Raw genomic sequence first — 22,392 nt, forward strand, 5'->3', positions numbered from 1 at the left:
TTTGGCTGTGATTTTGTGTTTGTGGCTGGACTTCTGTGTGTACGTGTCTGTCTGTTTATCCATATATAATTTTCTCTAACGCTTATCTAGAGGTGTCCTATTTCATCGACAAATAAGCAATCATCAAAATAATCGACAACTATTTTGAGAACTGATTAATCGTTTAGAGCCATTTTTTAACTGAAAAGTGTCAAAATCCCCTCTCAATAGTTTAGATTATTTGATTAATCTATGGAATAATCAATTTAAAAAATATTTGCAAGTGATAGCGCTACGCTTATCCTCATTAGGGTCGTGGGTGAGCTGGAGCCTATGCCAGCTGACTTTGATCGCCAGCTAATCACAGTGTGTGTGTGTGTGTGTGTGCGCGTGTGTGTGCGTGTAATGCAATTAGTTGGCTGTGACGATGAAGGACGTGCTTGTCTTAGTGAACCCTCATTGCAAAGATAAAGTAAATCACATGTCTGACTGCATTCCCAATTATATAGGCCCACATCAAAAGACATTGAGAGACATTACAACAGTGGGATTAGTATTTGCATTCTGAAATTAAACAGTTCAAATCTTAATGCAATGCTATTCATACTATACCTGGTCTGCCCCAAACGGAGTGATGTTTGACTTGACAGTCCCGACACCCAATGCAATTAAAAAGAGTCCACTGTAGACTACGGGGCCACAATAGGGTGCACGGATGGGGCAGGTCACATTGCTTGGAGGGGTACTGTTTGTGCTGAGACACTCAGCGGGTTGCACAGGAAAAGCCGCCTCTTCTCCACATATATTTACTCTGGTGTCTTCATTTGAAAGGAAAGGGAAAAATAGAATGCCAATCAAGTACAAAATCAAACTCGAGGCAATAGTCCAAAACTTTCCAAGGTATGCATCTGCCAACCAGCCTCCAAATGGGGATATCAGGTAAGTCACCCCCATGAACATCAGAGGAGCCTGGCTGGCTTGTGTGCCCTCCCAATAGAAAGGACTACTGTTTAAAAAGAGAACAAGGTTGGAAGTGATGCCGTAGAACGCAATCCTTTCCAATGCCTCGGCCAGCAAGATAGCAGCACATGCTAGTCTTCTTCCCTGAAAAACGGATGGTGGTGACGCTCTCACATTAGTCCCAGTGTTCGAGTCCAACAGAGGGGTGCTCTCGTCGGCATGCTTGTTGACAGCCATCGTCTCCGGAACTGATGAGAGCTTGCTTCTTTCAATGAAGAGTTCAGCCCTACAACAAAGAGTACGAGCGATGTTAATAATGAACACATCTACTCGTATCTGTTAAACAGTGTCGGCATGAAGACTAGTTGGCACATAACAGTCGTCAAGTAACCGTAAGCTAACTTTAGCATACTGACAGTTCGGCGCGAGTTGAGGTATACATTACATTACCGTCAATATTACTGACACACGTCCAAGGGGTGGGTTATCTCCATTAACCTTTAGGTTGTTTATCCTCCAAATGTTTACTTTGTCAACGGAGATGTTGAAGTCGACCAAAAGTGTCACAGCACTACCCCGTGACACACGAGCCCAGTCAACAAGCTGTTGCATTTGCGCGTGGTTCGACAAGCGATCTATAACTACAGCGCTACACTTTTCCAACTGCTAGCTACTACATCCATGTCGTTTGGATATCTGCTAAAGCGCTTATGACGGCACAGGATCGAAAGAAGGAAGTGGTGCTTCGGCGTTTACACGCGAATACTTTTTTATTTATTTATTTTAACGCCGCGACCCCCTCCACTGTTGTGATCAACTTGCGAGAAATTATATTGTTCTGGTTAAAGGTTTTGTTTTCCGAGTCATTATATCGTGCAGCTTTGAAGGGGTGGAAGTCAGGCATCTGTTTTCAAAGCTGTTTCCAGGGACCCAAATGGCAGACGGACACGTAAACAGTCCAACAAGCACTGAGGTAAATTCCAAAGTCATGAGTAAGCCTCCAGGAAACCTGTTCGGTCAGGCTTGCTAGTCTGCAACATTAGCACACACAGCCTCTCTTCCCCTTATATTTATTGAAGCATATGCGTATATACGAAGCCGTCACTGAAATAATGAAATTACTTTTTCTCGCTTGTCTCGAGCCCAAATCAGGGAACCACACCACAGCTGAGCGAATCAGGTAATTGACCCCCTACCCTAGTTAGGCTGCAGCTGAGCTGATGCATTGATACTTCGGGCGAGATCGCATTAAATGGACCAGAGCTCTCAGCTCACGAGTTAATTGCTAACGCTGCCAGCATCCATACCTGTTGTTAGAGTTCTAGTCTTGGTTTGTCCACACTCCCACTCATTCTTCTGCTTCTGCTTGTGACTGCTTCATCTTAAACAATATGGATTGTGTACAGAAGTGCTCTGAAAAATGAAACGAACTTTTAGTCATCTTAATCACCCTAACAGGGCACTGCAAAACTAACTCCCGTTGAAGTGTAGTTGAAATTATTATTATTTATTTTTTAATTATTATTTTTAACTGTTTTGACATACAGTGGCCTGCCAATGTAGCCTATTCATAACTCTTGGACTTGTCCACGTCAGCTTTCAAACACAAACGTAAATGTATTTCACATCATTAGGATTTCATGTGACAGAGCAACACAACGTGGCGGACACTGTAAATGTGAAGTGGAAAGATAATAAATCATGGTTGTGTTTTGATTTGTTTTAAAAAAAACACACTGAAAAGTGTCGTGCCGTATTGAGCCTCTGTGTACAGTCCAACCACCTTTGACTGCAATTGCAGCTGTAATTCCTGTATGAGGTCAATCTCGACCACCTTGAAACATCTCCTCACGGAAATGTTGGCTCATTCGTCATGCAAAATAGTTGGCGCTGAGTCAAATTTGATAGACGGCGTCTGTGAACAGCAATTTCCATGTGGTGCTGGAGCCAATCCCAGCTATCATCGGGCATGTGGCGGGGTACACCCTGAACTGGTTGCCGGCCAATCGCAGGGCACATACAAACAAACAACCATTCGCACTCACAGTCACACTTACGGGCAATTTGGAGATGTCAATCAACCTACCTTGCATGTTTTTGGGATGTGTGAGGAAACCGGAGTGCCCGGAGAAAAGCCACACAAGCATGGGGAGAACATGCAAACTCCACACAATGCATATTAAAAAATTGTAAAGCAGGACTTATATTGTGTAAAATACCTTAGTAGATTTACCAATACTGTTTTAAAAAAAAGTAATAATAATGTATACGCCTGTATGTGCATTTCAATACTTAAAAAAAAAAGAAACATTCCTGCATAAAAACTCAAATAATATTCACTAACAAGCATTATGCATAATGCATTATACCCATTTTCAAACATCAAAACTTTCCTTCAGTGAGAGGACTGGCGCTGCTTGGATTCCACCAGAGAGTTGTGCGCACGAGTGCGTCTGCTGACGTTCCGCTGGGATGGAATCAGTTCAATGCTCATCCGTCAGGCCGGTTGCGAATTCGGATTTGATGGCATTCTTGTCACTAAAGGCCGACTCACACAGATACGTCGACCAGTCTTGTGTTATTGGGGTCGGAAAAATGATTCCGTCAGCGGGGTCATAGCCTCGGATAATCCCGCCATCGGTGAAGGGCTTGGTCAGGATGTGAACCACTTGAAATGATGCTTATGTTAACGCAGTGACGGTCTTTGAGACTGTGGTTTTTGGGAAATACTTTTGAGCTCGTTTACGTTCTCTTTACGGAAGGATTTATCTTCGGTAAAGCCTCGGGAGAAGTTACTGTGGACTTCGGTGAAATGACTCGCACGACAGGACATTGGCGCTTGCCGGACGGTGCCGCCATAACCCGTGGGGCGACCGCCTCTGTTGCCGCCAAAATGGAGTTCGTCATCCATTTTGCGGAGCATAATTTGCAGTCGGCTAATAAAATGTTGTCACTCGTGTTTACCTTAAAATATCTCCACACGGCTGATACTCCACCTACCCGGAAGGTTTTTGTCAGGCTGGTAAAATGGTCTCGATGTCATAGTTTCAGAGCATTTTTTTTTTGTTTTTGTCCGAGTAAGAGTACAGACGGCACAGATATCAATACTGGTGTTGGTACTGGTGCATCCTTAATCTTCTTTCCACTTCGCAATTATGCACCATGTTGCGTTCTAGCACATGAAATTCCTATATGATACATTAAGTTTGTGGTTGTTATGTGACAAAATGTCAGAGCGTTCAAGGGGTATGAAGACTTTTTCAAGGCACTGTACCACTTCTCCAAAACCAATCCAATCCAATGGATGGATGAATGGCTGTACCAATTTTGTGAAGCCAAAGGGAATTAATTGATTCAAGTTCATTCTCCTGGCCAAATATGATCAACAATTCCCCTTCAATACCTAACAGAGAAGTAAATTGTAAAACAATGTTAAAATTGGATACAATTCACACTAGTAATCAAACTTCAGCAATACGTTTTCAAGAAACCTTCCCAGCTTTGTGTAAATTACCAGGAAATGTGCATTAGGTTTTGAAACGACCAAGAATATGAAACACTTTTGATGGGTAAATATATAGGAAACAAACAAGTTTGGCACAGGTTTGGATAAGTTATCTTGAAGCAGGAATTAGTCATACTTCATCTAGTGGTGTAGTACATTAAAGACAGTCTGGTTTGAAATTGTTGCAATGTTCCAGTCAGGCTCCCCGTGACCCTGCATAGCAGAAATGGTGGAGCTAATGGGTAGATTTCCCCCCCCCCCCCCCCTCATTAAAGTCATACCACAGCATCACATTTGTATTTAAGTCCAGACTTGGTCACTCCAAAACCTTCATTTAAAAAAAAATATATTTTTTTTTTAGCCATTCAGAGGTGAGAACGCCCGATGTCAGAGTTGGACTTGCTGGTATGTTTCCGATCACTGTCCTGCTGCATAATCCAAGAGCACTTGAATTTAAGGGCACACACTGATGGCAAGACGTTCACCTGCAGGATTTTCTGGTAGACGGCAGATTGAATCCATCCATCCATCCATTTTCTTCCGCTTATCCGAGGTCGGGTCGCGGGTCATCCCCGACCCGGAGAGGGCACGCTACCCTTTTCCAACTCAGGACCACGGTTTCAGATTTGGAGGTGTTGATTCTCATTCCAGCCGCTTCACACTCGGCTGCGAACCGCTCCAGTGAGAGTTGGAGATCACGGCTTGATGAAGCGAACAGAACCACATCATCTGCAAAAAGCAGAGATGCAATTCTGAGGCCACCAAACCGGACCCCCTTTACGCCCAGTTCTTTCCATTTGTGGATAATGGCGCTGGCTGTGGTTCTCTGGAGTCCTAAAGCCATTTGTCATTTGTTTTTAAATGTGTTTGGGTCGTGACATGATTTATTTCTTTTGTAGATCTTGTAGCCTACTTCACTTTGTCTGACATGTTCTATATAAGAGATTTCTCGATTTAAAAAAAAAAAAAAAAACTGGCTGTAAGCAAGCCAGGATGTGGCCAGTTAAATTGAACTCCACTTTCCAAAAACTGGTTAATGTCAGTTAACTCGTGATTTAGCAAGGAGGAAGTTTACTTTTTCACATAGGGCCAGATAGGTTTGGAGTTTTCCCCCATAATGAATAAAATCATCATTTAGAGACTTCATTTTCCATTTACTTGGGTTATCTTTGTGAGGTTTTCAAAATTGTTTTGATCCCCAAAAATCAAGTGTGATAAATATGCAAAAAAAAAAAAAAAACCTTTTGAAATTAGGAAGGTGGCACGTACTTTTCCATGGAACTGTATTTAATTCCCCTCATTTGTAGGTCTTACATTGAATCAGCAGGACACACATGTGAGCTCAGACATGTAGAGGAATTTGAGTCATCTTCTGATGTGGCAAACCTGGTTTCACAAAATCCTCAATTCGAGGGCGCGCTGGCCATTCATCTATTCAAAGCAGGCAGACTTCTACTAGGTAAAACGCTTGTTTCTCTTTCAAACTATTGTGTCATCCTGTACACCCATCAAAAAGATCAGGAACCCTGTTAAGTTTCCCATATCTGCCTGAACAAATGTCTTTATGTGTAACCTTCACGACAGACGTCCAAGTACCCTTTGGCATTGTCTTTGGTGGAACAGACATCAATGAAGATGTGAAAGTTGAGACGAGACGTGTGGTTATGGAAAAAGTTCTACAGAAAGCACGGTGATATTATAGTAAATCTAGGAATCTCATCATCTTTGGTTTGACACATCACACAAAATGGGGGGAAAATAAGTGAAAGGCGCTGGAAAATTTGCTCCTGGTTCTGCGATATATTGCCTTGTAAGTCATGGGTCAAAGAAGACTGTTGAATTTCTTGCTAAGTTTAATTGAAAGGCACTTTTGTTTTCTTTCGTATGCAATACTGATCTGTGTTTGCCGAGCTATACTTTGATGTGGCGGCTGTGCACAAACATATAAATCTATGCAATCCCCTTTAGAGCTCTGACAATTCTGAAATGCAGTCATCTTTGTTAGCCTATTGGCCTCTTTAGAAGACTCACTTATGCAAGCGAATCGCCATTATTTTTGCTTCTCGTTTCCCATCGACTTAATTTGGGTTTCAAATGACGAACAGATTTTCCTAGCTTTGTGACTTATTTTACCGTTGATGTTGCTTGCATTTAATTTCCTGTTGGAATTGTTGCAGCTGCTTAAGGCAAATCGATGGCAAGTTTATTTGTTTTTTTTTAATTCTTTTTTACTGAAATGGCATCTGCAAGGGTAAGTGACTATAAATTGTGATTTTTTTTAAAACAGGTTTGCGGTTGCATTTACGGACAAACTGAAAAAAGAAGCCGAGCTATATTTGGTAAGGATTTACTTTTTTGCATTGCATTGGACTATCTGCTGTATTTAAAGTGCAGTTATTGCTTCATTGCTAGTTCTGTGGTCTACGCGTCTCTGATTTTCCCAAACAGTTACAATTATTTCACTCTTAAAAGGCGATCTATTCATGTGCTAAATTATTCACAGCTATGTTTACTGTCTGTCAGTATGCATTATTTTTCCTGCTCACACAAAGTTACAGCTAACATAAATATGTAACTACAATGAATGCTAGAGATGGTATTTTAATTTGTATAAAATGTAGCTCTTTAGACTACTCATTTAATACATAAGCAGTGAGAGGAAAATGCTGTTTTTATTATATATTTATTTGCATTTATGGCGCATCAACAAACAGCAGAAGCCTGATTACTTCAATAAAAATAACAATGGCTTTTACTACACAGACAATAGGCCGCATACCCCATGCCAATCTGGAATTAAAACAATATTGCATTGTTTTATTTTGCGATTATGTTCCAGCAATAAATTGAGGCTTGTGGCGTCCTTTATGTGCATCATTTAGTGCGAGTAGTAGGTTGACAGGACGCACGCACATTTAGAGTCACGGTCACACTTTTTACTTGACAGAAAGAAAAAAAAAAAAAAACAAATGGGTCAAGTGCGTTAGCACATAGTCAATTTCCTTTCTATTTACTCTTGATTTTTTATGTAGAAATTCCAATTATTCTAACTACCTGAGTTTATCTTTTTGAAGGGCAAATTTAGTCTGAACATTTTGACAGTACAAGATAATTGCCTTGTCTGTCATTTCATTCACACAAGCATTATGAAGCAGTTACTGTACTAAATCATAATCCAACTGCTCTGAGCAAAATGCAAAACTATGACCTGTGTTATTTTACCCAATTTTATCTGCCCCCCTGTGCAACTACCCCCACCCCAAAGCATTCCCAGAGCAGCAAAATCTCTGTCCAGCCGCAAGGTAAGTTCTACAGAAACAAAAATTCATGGCAGATGTGTGCATTCTCTGATTCACTTATTTACATTTTTTTCCTTTGCTGTCATGCTTTCACTCATGCTAAGTTGCAGACTTACTTCTGGATAGCACGCCAATGTTAGACAGCTCAAGTAACTTCCCGATGTTGATGCCTGCTTTGAGCTTTATGTCAATAGCCTTCATTTTGTCTTCTTGTCAATAGGTTTCTAGATTCATAAACACAAACATGTATATAGGTGTATATATATATATATATATATATATATATATATATATACACACACGCTACACTTCTAAAACAATTCCATAATGAAATAGTGGCCGCCATCTTTGTGGAATTTTCAATTAAAAAAAAAAAATAATAATAAACATGGAATGAGCACGTCAAAAACCTCTAAAATAACAAATACATAAAGGAAAAGAACAAGTGATGAATAAAGTACATGACCTATTCTACTGTCCATACTGCTCTTTTAACAGCTAGTGTTCCATTTGCACTTTTTATGTGGAGTCTTTAGGGCAAATGACGCTTGGACTTGGAGAACCCCTCGGAATTTCAGCCCGTACGAGCTTATTGGTGGATAGTTTTAACTGAAACTTGTCAGCTCGCAGAAGGGCTTCCCAATGTAGCAGATGAAATTAAATAGATATGTTGAGAAATAATGTTTTGAGCAGAAATCACACAAAAAACATTCCCGCAATGTTTCCCCACACAAAACAACTCAATTTCTCCACAACCCATCATCTGGTTGCATTTTGACAGACTGTCATTTTTATGAAGTCTTGTCACATTGCCACTGAAAGCCTCTTTCTAGAATTTTGTGAAGGTGGCCAATCGATTTTGTGAAGGTGGCCAATCGATGTACAGTAAAATCCTGAACTGAACTTTTACTGCTTCATGATTTTGGTCTTTGTCTGCATGTATGTTAAAGGTATTGAGACGCAAGCAGCAGAGGATTTCAGCTGGTCAGAATTCTTACAGAAATCAGGTACCCCAAAGCATGGAATGATTTCAAGTAAAGAAAACAAATAGTAATTGACAAAGTACTAAAAGAACAGTCTAAACATAAAGCACTACGAACAAATAGGAAGAAGTCACAAAGTACAAACAAAACACTTCTAACAAGTAAAGAAAAGCAGGGAGTATTTACAACAAAAACAATGGAACCTAATACCAGAAAGTCCAACATAGAAGTGAGAGCAAATGCACACAGTGAACACAAGGGACAAAGGAATGACCCAGCACAAGTTTGCTGTGGTGGTGAGGCTTAAGACTGGGAGTTGATTGCAATTGCGCCTCCATGCTCAACTCCCCCCCCCCTGCGTCACCAAGGGGAAACTCACCGAAACACCGGCAAAACTGACAGGGAAAGGAAAAACATAACATTGCTCAGACAGAACATGACGCCACTCTCACGTTTTGTTCAGACTTAGTCGAAAATATGTCTATCAACCGTTCCCTTCAACTCTTTTCAAGTCATCCGTTTCAAATACAACCAAAAAAATAAACGTGAAGCTTTGTAGTTGATGTGGTTACCTTTTCTACACAAAATCATGCTGGTACAAACGTTAAAACAGTTTACACAATACAAAGAAAACAAACACTTGTTGCCAAATGTTCAGTGACTCAGTGGTGGAGTGTAAAATAAAAGTAAAAGAAGCCACGTGATCTTTCACGAAGACAGAAAATTAATTGAGTTGCCGATGTCTTTCATTAACACATGGTACAGAGTTCATCATAAAACATCCATCCATCCATCCATTTTCTGAGCCGCTTCTCCTCACTAGGGTCGCGGGCATGCTGGAGCCAATCTCAGCTATCATCGGGCGAGAGGCGGGGTACACCCTGAACTGGTTGCCAGCCAATCGCAGGGCACATACAAACAAACAACCATTCACACCTACGGGCAATTTAGAGTCTCCAATTCATGCATGTTTTTGGGAAAAGCGGAGTGACCGGAGAAAACGGGGAGAACATGCAAACTCCACACAGACGGGGCCGGGGATTGAACCCCGGTCCTCAGAACTGTGAGTCTGACGCTCTAACCAGTCGCCCACCGTGCCGCCATCATAAAACAGTAATAGTAAAAGTATATGCTAGAAATGACTTGCAATACAAGAGTTTTGAATCTACGTCATGCTTACTTTCATCTTTAACGTGGACTCTGCAACTGGACTGAGGACCATACTGGTAACTCAGTGCTGTGGACAGAGAGGAACGCTTGATTAATAGCGCTCCAGCCTTGGGCCATTTGTCACCACACTTCGCAACTGCTGCAAGTCATACTAATTGCAGTCTCTTCCCCATTCGTACTCAGTACGAAGTAAAAGCACCGTATTATGACTTATTTTTCTTTCACTGCTATTATCTAAAATCTACCAGCTCATGATGCACATCACCGTCAACATTGTTTGTCATTGGGTGACTGATTGAGTTCTACAAGATACAGTATTACTGATATCCTCTTTTCAACTTGGACCACATGAAAGTGCCGAAACATATCCAGTATTCTCCAGCATTCGATCTTTTAGTTTACCACAAATGTAGAAAAGCAACCTGACAAAAATCCATAGGATATTAAGGGGAATTTTTTTATTTTTTTTAAAGCTACCTGGCCCTGTGTGAAAACGTAATGGCCTCCTAAACCTAAGAACTGGTTGGGCCACTCATAGCAGCAACAACTGAAATCAAGCCTTTTCTAGAACTGGAAATGAGTCTTTCACATCTTTGTGGAGATATTCTGGCTCACATTTCCTTGCAACACTGGAGGCTTTTCCACCATGAACGCCCTTTTGAAGGTCATGCCACCGCATTTCAACCGGATTCAAAGTCGTGACTTTGACTACGCCACTTCAGATCCTTCATTTTGTTTTTTCATTCATTTCATTCATTCAGAAGTTGATTGTTGGTGTGTTTTGGATCATTGTCTTGCTGCAGAACCCAAGCGCGATTTAGCTTGAGGTCACCAACTGATGGCCAACCATTCTCCTTCAGGATGTTCTCGTAAAGAGCAGAATTCATGGTTCCATCAATCACAAGTTGTCCAGGTTCTGAAGTAACACGGCAGCCCCAGAACATCACACTACCGCCACCGTGTATGACTTGGTATGATCTTCTTTTTCTGAAATGCTGTGTTACATTTACCCCAGATGTAGAGAGACACACCTCCCAAAAAGCTAACCTTTCATCTTGTCAGTCCATATAATATTCTCCCAAAAGTCTTGGAAATCATTCAGATGTTTTTTTGTTGGAAAAGTAAGACGAGCCTTTATGATCTTTTTGGTCAGCAGTGGTTTTGGCCTTGAAACTCTGCCATGGATGCCGTTTTTGCCCAGTCTCTTCCTTATTGTTGTGTCATGAACACTGACCTTAACTGAGGCAAGGGAGGCATGCGGTTCTTTACAAGTTGTCCTGAGTCCCTTTTTGGCCTCCTGGATGGTTCATTGCTGTTCTGTCGGGGTAATCTTTGTAGGCTGGCCACTCCTGGGCAGGTTCACCACTGTTCCTTAATTTCTCCATTTGAGGTTTAATGGCTCTCCGCATGGTTCGCTGAAATCCTAACGCTTTAGAAATGGCTTTTGTAACCCTTTCCAGACTGATAGATGTCAATTACTTTATGTCTTATCTGTTCTTGAATTTCTTTGGATTGTGGCATATATATATATTTTTTGCAGCTGTTTTTCGATCTTTTGGCCGACTCCTTTTTGTCAGACAGGTTCTTTTGAAGTGATTTCTTGATTGAACAGGTCTCTCGGTAATCAGGCTTGGGTGTGGTCGGTGCAAATGAACTCAGCTTTCCAAAAAGTGGGAATAGCCACAGTTAATTGCTGATTGAACAAGGAGGGAAATTACTTTTTCACACAAGGCAAGGAAGCTTTGAATAGTTAATTTTTTTCCCCTTGATGAATAAAATCACCGTTTTAAAAACTGCATGTGTGTTTTTGACAAGTACTGCACGGAAGATAAATACTTTACGTTACCTTGTTGATGTAGTTGGTTGCATTTGATTCATATAAATTAAACTACAGTTATTATTTTGGCTCTATGTATTAGTGTCTGCTAACAATACAACCATTTATTAGAACAATAAAAGTCAGGCACCGTGACACACACTCTGAATCCCGATTCTGGTCTGGTAACCTATTAGTGAATCTGTTTGTCCTTTTAATAAGTGGTTGGCTCTTTTGTCTGCATGTCGAACATATTCAAACACATTTCTTATGATGGTTGAAATGGGCATCAATTAACACCCAAGACACGCACTTTAGGTTGTCTGCTAGAAAGTATACAGTATTTTACCTGATGACAGCTGCTGGATTTGATTATTGCCACAATGCTACAGTGCCAAAATGTCTCTCTTGCTATGACATAAGGTGTCATTATTTAAACCCTCGCAAACGATTTTGCATGATCGGGGCGTGAGGGAGAGATTAGTTCGAGCAGTTCAAGTAAAGACCACTTTCATGCATACGCTGACACCATCTAATCTTCTCCTCAAAGCATCAGGGTAGTGTACAAAAAGCCCCTGTGCAGTCAAAGGCAGACAAACCAAAAACATTTTTCATAGAGCTCGGTGAACTCCACAAAAGAGTGGTGAGGGTTAAGTGGTGCGACTGGCATATTAGACGACTTTTACATCCCCTTTATCCCCTTTGAGAAAATGAATTGTGGCAAGGTTTTTGCTCATACTGACAGGCCTCCACCACATTTCCAACTCTTAACCATTATTTTCATGCACCTTGTTCTGACGTTAGAATTTGGGTGTTAACCTGAGTCGATGTGCTTTCTCATGACCAAAAAAATCACCGCAAGGACTTCCAAGAGAATGCGGCGCTACATTGACAATAGGCTCCAAGGATCAGGGTCAATGCCCCGACTCCATGCTGTCACATTTACATCCTTTTTAATAGCTTTAAACCACTGCCTCAGCCTCCTGATCTGGACTTAACTGGCAGCAGGGGATTTCTCCTGAATGTCGTGGTAGGCTACTTTTAGCATGTGCCTGTGTGTGTTTGTTGTGTCATAGTGTGGGTGTGTTTACAATATACTCTTATTACCAACATCGAGGGAAATATGAATCAGTTTCTAATGTCGAGCGGTAGCCATTTATCGAGCTCGCTTGCGTTTGTAAATTAGTGTTGCGACGACCAACAGTTTTTCTGACAGTTGAATAGCTCTAATAGGTCAAACATGGTGAATGTTGACAAAAAAAACACTACTTGGCAAAGGGTTCTTATAGTGTGCAGAACCTCTGAACTGTTACTGCATGACAGCCTCCTCCAGCACACGACTGTGAAACCAACTGTTTCTAATACAAGAACACGCAGTGTAGCGTAAGTCAGCTGTGTGTGTGTGTGTGTGTTCACGCGTGCGTGTGTTATAATAATCATGCTGCGTGCTTGGGTTATAAGAATTTACCCCTTTTGAGGGTCAGCTGGTGAACAGTAGTTATTGGCATTGTTCTCCTGCAAATAATCTCTGGCTCGCATCCAACCTCGGACGCGTTGGGCAAAGAGCTGACTCGGTACTTTCCTCAAACAATTTGACATCGCTACTTGTTTTGCAGCAATTCGACGCTGCTCTTGACACTGTCACGTTGTGGCTGTGTAGTTAGGACTTTTTACAGTGATTACGCCTCCCAATTTCCCTGCTGAGCATTACAACTCTCATCAGGGAATTGCGCAAACACATTCGTCACCGCTGTCTTCTTTTCTTCATGACCTTGGGTGATGTATCGCTTTCATTACCTGCCAGTACTTCGGCTGCTCACTATGCAGTGTTTTGTTATTTTAGCACTGTCGTTCTGTGTGTCTGGCCCCTTTCCAGGTGTAAGTGGTGGGCATGTGGAACGTCTCCATGTTTTCCTGTTGATCTGCGGCCTCAGAAGAATCAAGGACCCTCTCTATTTAGTCAAGAGATTCTCAGGTACTTCATACATTCAAATTATTTTAACTCCAACTTTTAAGGGAATGAGTTTCATTGCTGTTGTTGATTGTTCGCTTATTTTCAGAATCACCTAAATTGCCAAGCTGTTGCTATTCTAGCTTGTAGCTAAGGCAATGAATTATGAATGTATTATGAATTAAAGATGGTGCTTGATCTGTGGTTGAGTAGGCTATCATCAAATTCATTCATCCATTTTCTACACCAATGAAAAAGTCTGTTGCTCATGATGGATCTTCTGAGACTGTTTTATGCAAGATTGTTTTTTTTTTTAATTTCTTCATATTTTTTTTTAGATGTACCACCACTTTTTCAAAATCAAACACGATTCCACACGGTCTACATATGTCACCAGAGGCATCACATTTTATTTCAGCGGCCTCAAATTTCAGAGACACAACAACAGAAAGATTTAGGTGCCATTGTTCCTCCTCCAAATGGCCTGTTTTTTGTCTTGCAGAGTGGCATAGTGAGAATCCCCAGAATGTGCTTGTTATAATTGGTCCAAGGGTAAGTACAGACACACTTAAATGTCTAGTTGTGTGGTTTTTTTTTTTGGTCCAACATTTGTCAAGTGTATCTGTTCTCTTTGTATCATGACCATTACCATATCGGTGCTATTACTCTGAGACATTACCGGGGCCTTCAGGCAGCTGCTAATTGGAAGTCGTAGAGATACTGCTTTAACTATTTAGCTGCAATTGTATTCAGCACTGAGCGTAAATCGTCTTCAAACAGGCTGAGTCATCAGGCATTGTGCCTGTTCAATTCCCTTTTGTTTCAAACGGCCATCTGCTTATTGCATATTTCAGATGAGCACTTACCTAAGTAGTCATGTATACGGTAGAGCGCTGCGTCTTTTTCAATGCAACGGATGGATGAGCCTGGAGCTGCACAAGCGCTGACATGTCACATGACAGAAATCACCCGTTGCCCCGTTTCTCACATTGTTTCTGTCCTTGATATTATTATTCCTTCATGTCAAACAGGGAACGGATCGACCATAATTTGATATTTAGGCACTTTTTCAAAACTAGTAGCACAGTAATGTCAGAGTCCTGAATTGTGAAGTCACAGGCACAATGCATCCACGGAAGGCAGCAGCTGCTTTTCTTTTTCTCCCCAGTTTCATTCATTGATATCACACTGCATCTTTATCTCCTTTCGAACTGCTTTGATATAACATCAGTGTAAAGTATTTTTGACTGTTCTCCATTTCAAACCACAGTGTCAAGTGAAAGTTATGTTTGCTTCTCGAAAACACGACGTTAGACATGGCCAAGGTCTTCTCCTCTGCGTTGTGTTCTTCTTTGATAAAATGATTCAATTGAAGCAGAGATGCGTGATTCATCTCAACATGCCTGAATCACAGTGGACACGTTCTTGTTTGGTGCTATGAGAATTGAAAAAGAATTGATTTCAATAAAATAAATGTGTGTTTGTATGATTGTCACATTTGGCCAAAATTGTTTTTTGGCTCTCACAGTTAAGTAAAAAAAAAGCATTTTCAAGAGGCCTAATAAGGTAACCGTGAAATCTGGGGGGGGGGAAAAAAAGACGAGTGACTGTTTCAAATGATACATGCTTTGCCCAAGGTGTTGTGGTGTGCCACAAATCCACAGGAGGAAAATTCAGGTCAGTTTGTCACTGATGACACATCTGTCACTGCACCGCAAACTACATGCTCTTACACAGTTGTATGAAAACTGTTCTGAGCATGCTGCTGTATTTGTTGCAGTAACACTGGAGACTGCAGAATCTAAGTGAAATATGTTTGATCATTCTTCCAAAATGTTGCACTATGATCTGACTCCTGCTGGCACAACGACAGTATAACCACAATCACATCACAGATTATAGTAGGTTACTAAAATGTCGTGTTTATATTATTACATGTTGCCACACTTCTTTTTCTATTGAATTAAACATGTCATGTGCTTTAATGAAAAAGCTCGCTTGGCAACATCCATCCATCCACTTTCTTTAGCGCTTATGCTCACGCGGGTCGCGGGCTGCAGGAGCCTATCCCAGGGAGGCGGGGTACACCCTGAACCGGTCAACATCTTTGACCTAAATTGATATGTGACTTTTTCTGAGGTTAAGCTAATGCACACAAATCCCACATTGCAATTAATCAGATTGGCCATCCACCCTACGCTGACCCCAATCTCTGGGGGGGGATTTTCTGAAAATGATTTGCTCTTGCCGACTGGTTAGCACATCTGCCTCGCAGTTCTGAGGACCGGGGTTCAATCCCCGGCCCCGCCTGTGCACAGTTTGCATGTCCTCCCCGTGCCCGCGTGGCTTTTCTCCGGGCACTCCGGTTTCCTCTCCCATCCCAAATACACGCGTGGTAGGTTGATTGAAGACTCTAAATTGCCCGCAGGTGTGAATGTGAGTGCGAATGGTTGTTTGTTTCTATGTGCCCTGCGATTGGCTGGTGTACCCCGCCTTCCGCCCGAAGATAGCTGGGATAGGGTCCGGCGGCCCGCGACTCGCCTGAGGATAAGCGCTAAAGGAAATGGATGGATCCATTTGCTCTCTGCAGAAGTCATCAACTGTGTCATTGTTTATTTTGTCGTACGTATGAAGCCTTTCTCTCTCCCAGATCGATCCTGTGCTTACTGATCAAGTCGAAGCTGTTGTGAGGAGGTAAGTGCCCGTTTAATTTTCATAGTCAGTTGCGCACTATATAAAAGACCGTGGGATTTGGGAGGCTGCTGAAGCATCTGCTTGGTTGGTTCTTCCTAAAATGTTAGCAAGTGAATGCAGCAAAACAGCAGACGCCGCCGCATCATCTTAAAGGAATGTGAACGGAATGCAAATCTCAGGAATTATTATTATTTTTTTACATTGTTCCATTCTTGGTCTGGGCTTCTCTTTTAGTTTTTGGCCATGGGATTTCACCACCACAAAGTTTGTGCCCTTGTTCGTGTCACGAGTAGTGCAGCCGTGTTTCTTGCCCTAATCTCGTCGCTGCCGCTCACCGTCATTCATGCCTTTGTGAGCCCTGAGTCACACCAGAACTCAGCTTTTGTCACTGCTTCTGCAGAACGGCAGGGGTCTTCTTGGCCCGGGAGAGGAGCCAGCCGGAGCTCCACGCTGCCATGAAAAGGTGCTTTGCTGTGGTCAACAGCTCCATTTCAGAGGGCATGTCAGCAGCCATCTTGGAGGTATACGTCTTAAGGCCTCATGGCTAACTGGGACACAAATAATGTCATGAAACGGCATCAAATTTGATCTAATACATCGTCAAAACTGACGCTAGGACGATTGAGCAAAACTTGCAAACCCACATGATCTGTTCTAAGCACACATAAGACACTCCGTTGTAGGCTTAAGGTTGCATTTCTGTGTCAGCGCGTTTGTGTCAACAACCTGCTGAATGAGCTGACACAGAATCTTGATTCTGAAGGAGCTCGAAAAAAATTAGGTATGCTGTTTAAACGTCACATGGTTCAATATCTCCAGCCCGAGATTGCATGCATGGAAACATTTGCAACAAAGACTTTGTCACACACACAGTTTAAAAAATGTATTCTGTGGGAAAGATTGAATTATTTCACATAACGCTTCGAGTCAATCACGCGATGACTTTAAACTATTTCACTGTATAACCTGGACAATGTGTCACCTTTGTGTGACACTGCTGCATTTAAATGCCTAACGTGCACTGTGCGGATTTGCATTTTGATCAACCATTTCAACTTTCCTTACGCAGACGGGCTAAAAGCTTAAACACCTGCCGTGAGGCAACTGCAAAATGGGGCCGCAAACTCGAACAAGCGTGTGTGAAAAGACCAGCAATACATTTTATTTCACTGTGGATGACATTTTTGATACCTCTGCAGCTTTTCTATGACATTGCCGTCAAATAAAGATATTTTTTCCCCCCCCCAATATCCTTGTTGGAAGAGTTACTTATCATGGGAAAGATTGTCATATTAATTTGGAGCTTAATATTGTGCATCTGAACCATTCGTTTTCTACAGTGGGATAATTATACAACATACATTTTCAATGTGTTTTACAAACAAGATTTAGCTACACAAGTTTGAATTCATTTTTGCTTTTCTCTAATCCACAAAGGGTCTGAATTCTACATACAAGCTCAAATATGTACATAAATCCACCTAAATCAAAACAGAGGTGTTACTGAATGTTCAACATTCTCAAACGTAAAGGTCATTGGCCGAACACGATAAACAGGAACTAAACTGACCAAAACAAAACGTTTTTGAACATGAATGTTTTTCGAAACATTAGCGGAACATTATTACATTGCCATGCTCTGAGAAGGTTTAGAAGAAGAAGGAAGCCCTCGCTCTGAATGGGACACTTTCAAGCTTGACTGAAATTAGCAGCGCACGACACGGGCAAGCTAAACGAGATGAAGATTGAGCCAGTTGGCCACAATGACAAGAAGTACGGTAGGTTTGGACGTGTCAAAGAAAACTGTACCACTTGTCAAGCACGGTGGTGGTCGCTTCAGTGGGACTGCACAAAATGGATAGAATACTCGCGAAGGACCAAAGAACCAAATAGTGGAGTATGTACAATGTATGTTTGAGCCTGTTGTATAATTTGTATAAGATGTATGCTGTATAATCATTGCAACCTGGAAAAAGAATGTCAAGCTATAATCTAAAGCCCAAATCTAATACGGTATTCATGTCCATGATGTGGGAATGTCAACTTCTGACCGGAACTGTGTTCTATATGAGTCATACTGTACTGTATATTACACATAGCCTGAATAGCAAATCATTTGCAGATTTTTACTCCCCTTAATAATGGCCAGGTGTTTTGTTATGGATGAATGGACAAGAAATGCTAGTGGAGGAGTTGCTAGGTTTGCTCTCCTGACCCATACGTGGATCCTCATCCGTTTTAACAAGGCAAATAAGCCGCCAGTTACACCACACTATTGTGCTGGTGAGGAATCTTGCAATGACCTGCGACTCGAGAATCTAATGCTTTGTCGTCCCACAGGCAATGGATCTGGGGCTACCTGTGGTGGCCAGGGACATTCCGGGAAATAAAGCTGTGGTACAACACGAGATCACTGGTCTGCTATACTCTTCCCCTCAGGTATACAGCAAAAGCACGGATCGCATGTTAAGCTTTAATACAGGCTCACTCGATTTACACTGCAGAGACTTTAGCCAAAAAGCTACTGCTGCCACCCCACCGACTATTTTCTGCTAACCAAGCTTATGCCTTATCTTTGACAGTCTCTTCGCGTTTCGCCATTTCAACGCGAAACGCGTTGCACACTGGACTTGCAATTTGTGTCATTCCGACAGATACACCAGAGCGAAACTGGGATTGAAAAGTAGAATATTACAAACCAGAGGAATTTGAAATAGGACTTTTAGGACCTCACGTGAGCCGCGATGGGCTGAGCCATTAGGTCCACGGATTGCGGTGTGGATGCACCGTATGCCAAGTAACGGGGCCTTCACTAAACATTGATCATGTTTTTAATCCTCGCTCTGCCACCCAGCAGGTCTCCGTAACAGACGGTGGCTAATGGTCTTCAGAGTTGGGAGTTCGTTCTTCATAAGAAAATTGCAAGTGACAGCCATTATAGGATAAACTGAAAAAGCACTTTGGACTCGATTTGAGCCTGGGGGCGACAAATAGCTCCATCCTTTTGAAGTATTGACTTATCAATGCAAATACTTTTATCCGCATTCTACTCTCACGTCTTGTCATATTTTTTTGCTTTCTGCTTTCAAAACCTCTTCAGGCAACTTCAATGGCAGCCTTCAAGTGGCATTCGGCAGTAAATGAGATTAATTTTGCCTTTATCCCTGCCAGGAATTTGTACGTCAGTCTCAGAGGCTGTTGTCAGATCATGAGCTGAGACGGCGAGTGATAAGGAATGGAAAAGTCTACGTGGGGAAGCATCACAGCCTGAAACAGGAGCGAGAAACCTACCAGAGGTTGCTGGACACGCTGCACTGAGGCCACGTCTCACAACTCCTCTGTTTACGTCGGCCGTGACCACACTCACGCAAATATTTTCTGTACGTTTAGTGCTCTTTTCTTTCGTTTCGTATGAATGACAACTGTTGATGTGGCTGGATTTGGGCAATGCATTAAGAGTATTTCATTGGTGGATATAGATTTCGAATAAACACTGCTGTATTTTACAACGACATGCTGTAAACGTAGCAAAATATATTTTTTTGTATTGGCGCTTGGATCCAAAAGGGATGACTGAGGCAAGAAAACAGCAAAATGTATGTTTGCTACAGTAATGTATTTTATACATTTGAAAGTGTACTATTTATTTCAGATTTAATAAAGTAAAATGTTGGTGCACTGCGTTCTCCGTGCCTTTATTTGAATTGAAAGCACTCGTTGACTTTTTATGTCCACTCTGTGCACAACCACTTTTTGCTTTTTCCTTTCCACCAAGCACACGGGCAACATCTGCTTAGACATACAGTAGGCTACATACTATTCATTGCAGGTAAAAAAAATGTATATACATTCCAATCATACCTAGACATATTATAAGCAGCTGCCTTTCACGACAAATCTTAATTAAAACTGCCATAAATGCGTTCCTAGCAAGGGTTAGAAGTCATTTTTGATTGACCTGTAGAGGTATTAATGTATCTACATTTTTACTTTTGACATAAACGTTTACAGCGTTATTGACCTGCATTGGGTTGTATTTTTTTTTTTCTCCTCATCTATTCGTGTCCTGGATTAAATACATGGCAACATTTGCACATTAGGAACACATTTGAACATAACAGACTTCATAGCACATAATATGACCTCCATCATGCACACTTGAACATTTTAATATTGTTTTGTTTAAAAGGCCCAGTACTAAAAAAAAACAAAAAAAAAAACAATGGTTACTTTAGGTAAGAATCATGTTAGAAAAAAAAAAAAAGTCCTCATACATTTCAAATTTATAGTGTGCTAAAATAAAATATCAAATTAGAAAGAAAAAAAACTGGCTACTGTTTAAAAGAAAAGCGCTACTTGTGATTATCATATGGATTTAAAACCCATGTTGGTTTCTGTATGATAACATTTCATTTCAAAAGCTCTTCAATTCCTGTAAGTCCTGTAGGTTGGTCATCAGGAAGTGCAAACATTTGAAGAATTGGATATCCACATGCAGCATAGCATTTGGTGGCTTTATCTTTGTGTAAAGTAGGACATCGGGCTCATTTCTTCAGTGTTAACAGTATTATAGAATGCATCTAAAAGGCCTTGACAGGTAATGAAAAGGTTGTGTGTTTTTTTTCCCCCTCCCATTTTTGTGACACTGAGTCAACAAAGGCATTGAGGCGATCAAAGCCACATTTTCTGCAACGTGAGATCTGATCAGACTCCCTATTACGAGCCGTCCCGAGATTGTGCAACGGGCAGTCGGGGTCCCTCCTCACAAGTGTCTTCCTTCCCGACCCAGTGGATGCCGTGTCCATTCTGCCTTAGCGGGAGATGCGGCGAATGCTGACGCTCCAGTGTGGAGAAGGTGGTGAAGCGGACTCGCTTCCTCTTGCTGGTCGGCGAGTGCAGGGACTCTGTGGGCATCGGTTTGCTCCTGAATGAACCCGCACAGCTAACAGGAGAGTCTGTGACTGATGCCAAGCAACTGGGCCTTCTGGACAGCGAAGTAGTTTTATCAGGCCCAATGTCTATCACAGTGGTCATAGTCTGCGAGTCTTGTTGAACAGGACTTCCCGGGACGGTCATCACTAGTTCAGCGTCCGTACCGAGCCACACCCAGTCATGCCTGTGACCTGTGGGCTCCTGGCCGTGCGACTGAGACTTCTTATGTCTGAACTTAACAACATAGGATATACAATTTACGAGAAATACCATGATGGCCAAGCAAAAGACCCCCAAAAGAGCATACATGCCAATCTCTAAGTCGGAAAGGGGTCTGTTCGTCAACATATCTTCCTCACCGCTGATCTCGACCTCCACAGACTCTTGTCCGGGCACAACAATTTTAGTGGGAAAATTATTGAAGTTGACCAGGTTACCGGGAGCCTTCGCAGTACTTGCGTAGTGAACACTGTCCACGTCCAATGCTTTACCGGCGTCACCGGGGCTGCTCTTCATGCTGACGCCGATCGTGCTGGTGGGACTGCTTCCCAAAGTGCTCGGTTTCCCCACGCCCCCGAGGCTGCCGCTGGTCCCGAACGTCCATTCAGTAGATTTGATAGTGGTCTTCGCCAAGGTGCTGGCGTCTCTCTCCGATGTTGTGATGCGCGATGAAGGAACCTGTGAGGGCTTCCTTTGCTTCCTGTCTCTCTCCATCTCTTCCCCATCATTTCTGAAGTCCCCGCCGCTGTTCTTATTTTCGGTGGCTTTGCTGACGGCGCTGCCGTCGGAAGCTCGGCCGTTGCCGTCCGGTCGCCGACTTTTCACCTGAAACTTGACCTTAAGACTGCCGTTGCCCACGGCGACAGTGCTTTTACGTTTGGACTTCTGGCAGGCCTCGCAGATGGACATTTCCACCCGGACCAGAAGCCCTTCGCCCTCTCCCTCTGCCACCACAGCTGGAGGGGTGCCCCGCACTGACACCACGCCCTGATCCAGGGATGACACCGTCACACGGTAAAAGGCGGGATCATAAATGTCAAGAGGTGTCTGGCTGCCATCACTGAACTGCAACCGTGCACTGACCGTGGCTTCCTAATGGGAGA

General features: G+C 42.2%; 3 protein-coding genes across 14 annotated transcripts in view; 1 reads left to right on the forward strand and 2 right to left on the reverse strand.

Annotated features, from left to right (window-relative positions):
• The window catches only part of slc15a4 (solute carrier family 15 member 4), a 22,990-nt gene extending 20,722 nt beyond the window's left edge, over positions 1-2,268 (reverse strand). For 8 of the 10 annotated variants that reach the window (XR_009787886.1, XR_009787888.1, XR_009787885.1 and 5 more), the window contains exons 1-2: positions 1,390-1,919; positions 592-1,225 (exon numbers count right to left, since the gene is read on the reverse strand). Coding sequence is in view for 6 of the 10 variants with exons in the window: in XM_061768756.1 (XP_061624740.1) it covers positions 592-1,176 (585 nt within the window). In the remaining 4 variants the exon portion in view is untranslated. Of the gene's footprint in view, positions 1-591; positions 1,226-1,389; positions 1,920-2,061; positions 2,182-2,246 lie in introns of those variants that run through there. The other 2 variants (XM_061768754.1, XM_061768753.1) reach the window with 2 other exon arrangements.
• Positions 1,921-20,035, forward strand: glt1d1 (glycosyltransferase 1 domain containing 1). 2 transcript variants are annotated; one of them, XM_061768763.1, is made up of 12 exons: positions 1,921-2,119; positions 5,752-5,903; positions 6,029-6,134; positions 6,732-6,783; positions 7,710-7,746; positions 8,694-8,750; positions 13,589-13,687; positions 14,166-14,215; positions 16,314-16,357; positions 16,737-16,878; positions 18,698-18,796; positions 19,529-20,035. In XM_061768763.1, the coding sequence occupies exons 1-12, from the start codon at positions 2,022-2,024 to the stop codon at positions 19,673-19,675; spliced, it is 1,083 nt and encodes a 360-aa protein (XP_061624747.1). In that variant the 5' UTR covers positions 1,921-2,021; the 3' UTR covers positions 19,676-20,035. The 2 variants fall into 2 exon arrangements, with proteins under 2 accessions (XP_061624747.1, XP_061624748.1); XM_061768764.1 differs by having other exon boundaries at positions 1,922-2,119; positions 16,758-16,878.
• The window catches only part of LOC133475628 (transmembrane protein 132D), a 29,762-nt gene continuing 27,401 nt past the window's right edge, over positions 20,032-22,392 (reverse strand). For both annotated transcript variants that reach the window (XM_061768744.1, XM_061768745.1), the window contains exon 9: positions 20,032-22,381. In XM_061768744.1, coding sequence (XP_061624728.1) covers positions 21,074-22,381 — 1,308 coding nt within the window. In that variant the 3' untranslated portion in view covers positions 20,032-21,073. The remainder of the gene's footprint in view (positions 22,382-22,392) is intronic.

This window comes from Phyllopteryx taeniolatus, chromosome 3, assembly GCF_024500385.1.
Source record: "Phyllopteryx taeniolatus isolate TA_2022b chromosome 3, UOR_Ptae_1.2, whole genome shotgun sequence".
NCBI lineage: Eukaryota > Metazoa > Chordata > Actinopteri > Syngnathiformes > Syngnathidae > Phyllopteryx > Phyllopteryx taeniolatus.

Coding starts and splice junctions, on each gene's coding strand:
- glt1d1 (XM_061768763.1), top strand. CDS start 2,022: ATGCGTATATACGAAGCCGTCACTGAAATAATGAAATTACTTTTTCTC. Junction 2,120..5,751: donor ACCACAGCTGAGCGAATCAG/GTAATTGACCCC, acceptor CCTCATTTGTAG/GTCTTACATTGAATCAGCAG. Junction 16,358..16,736: donor GTCGAAGCTGTTGTGAGGAG/GTAAGTGCCCGT, acceptor ACCAGAACTCAG/CTTTTGTCACTGCTTCTGCA.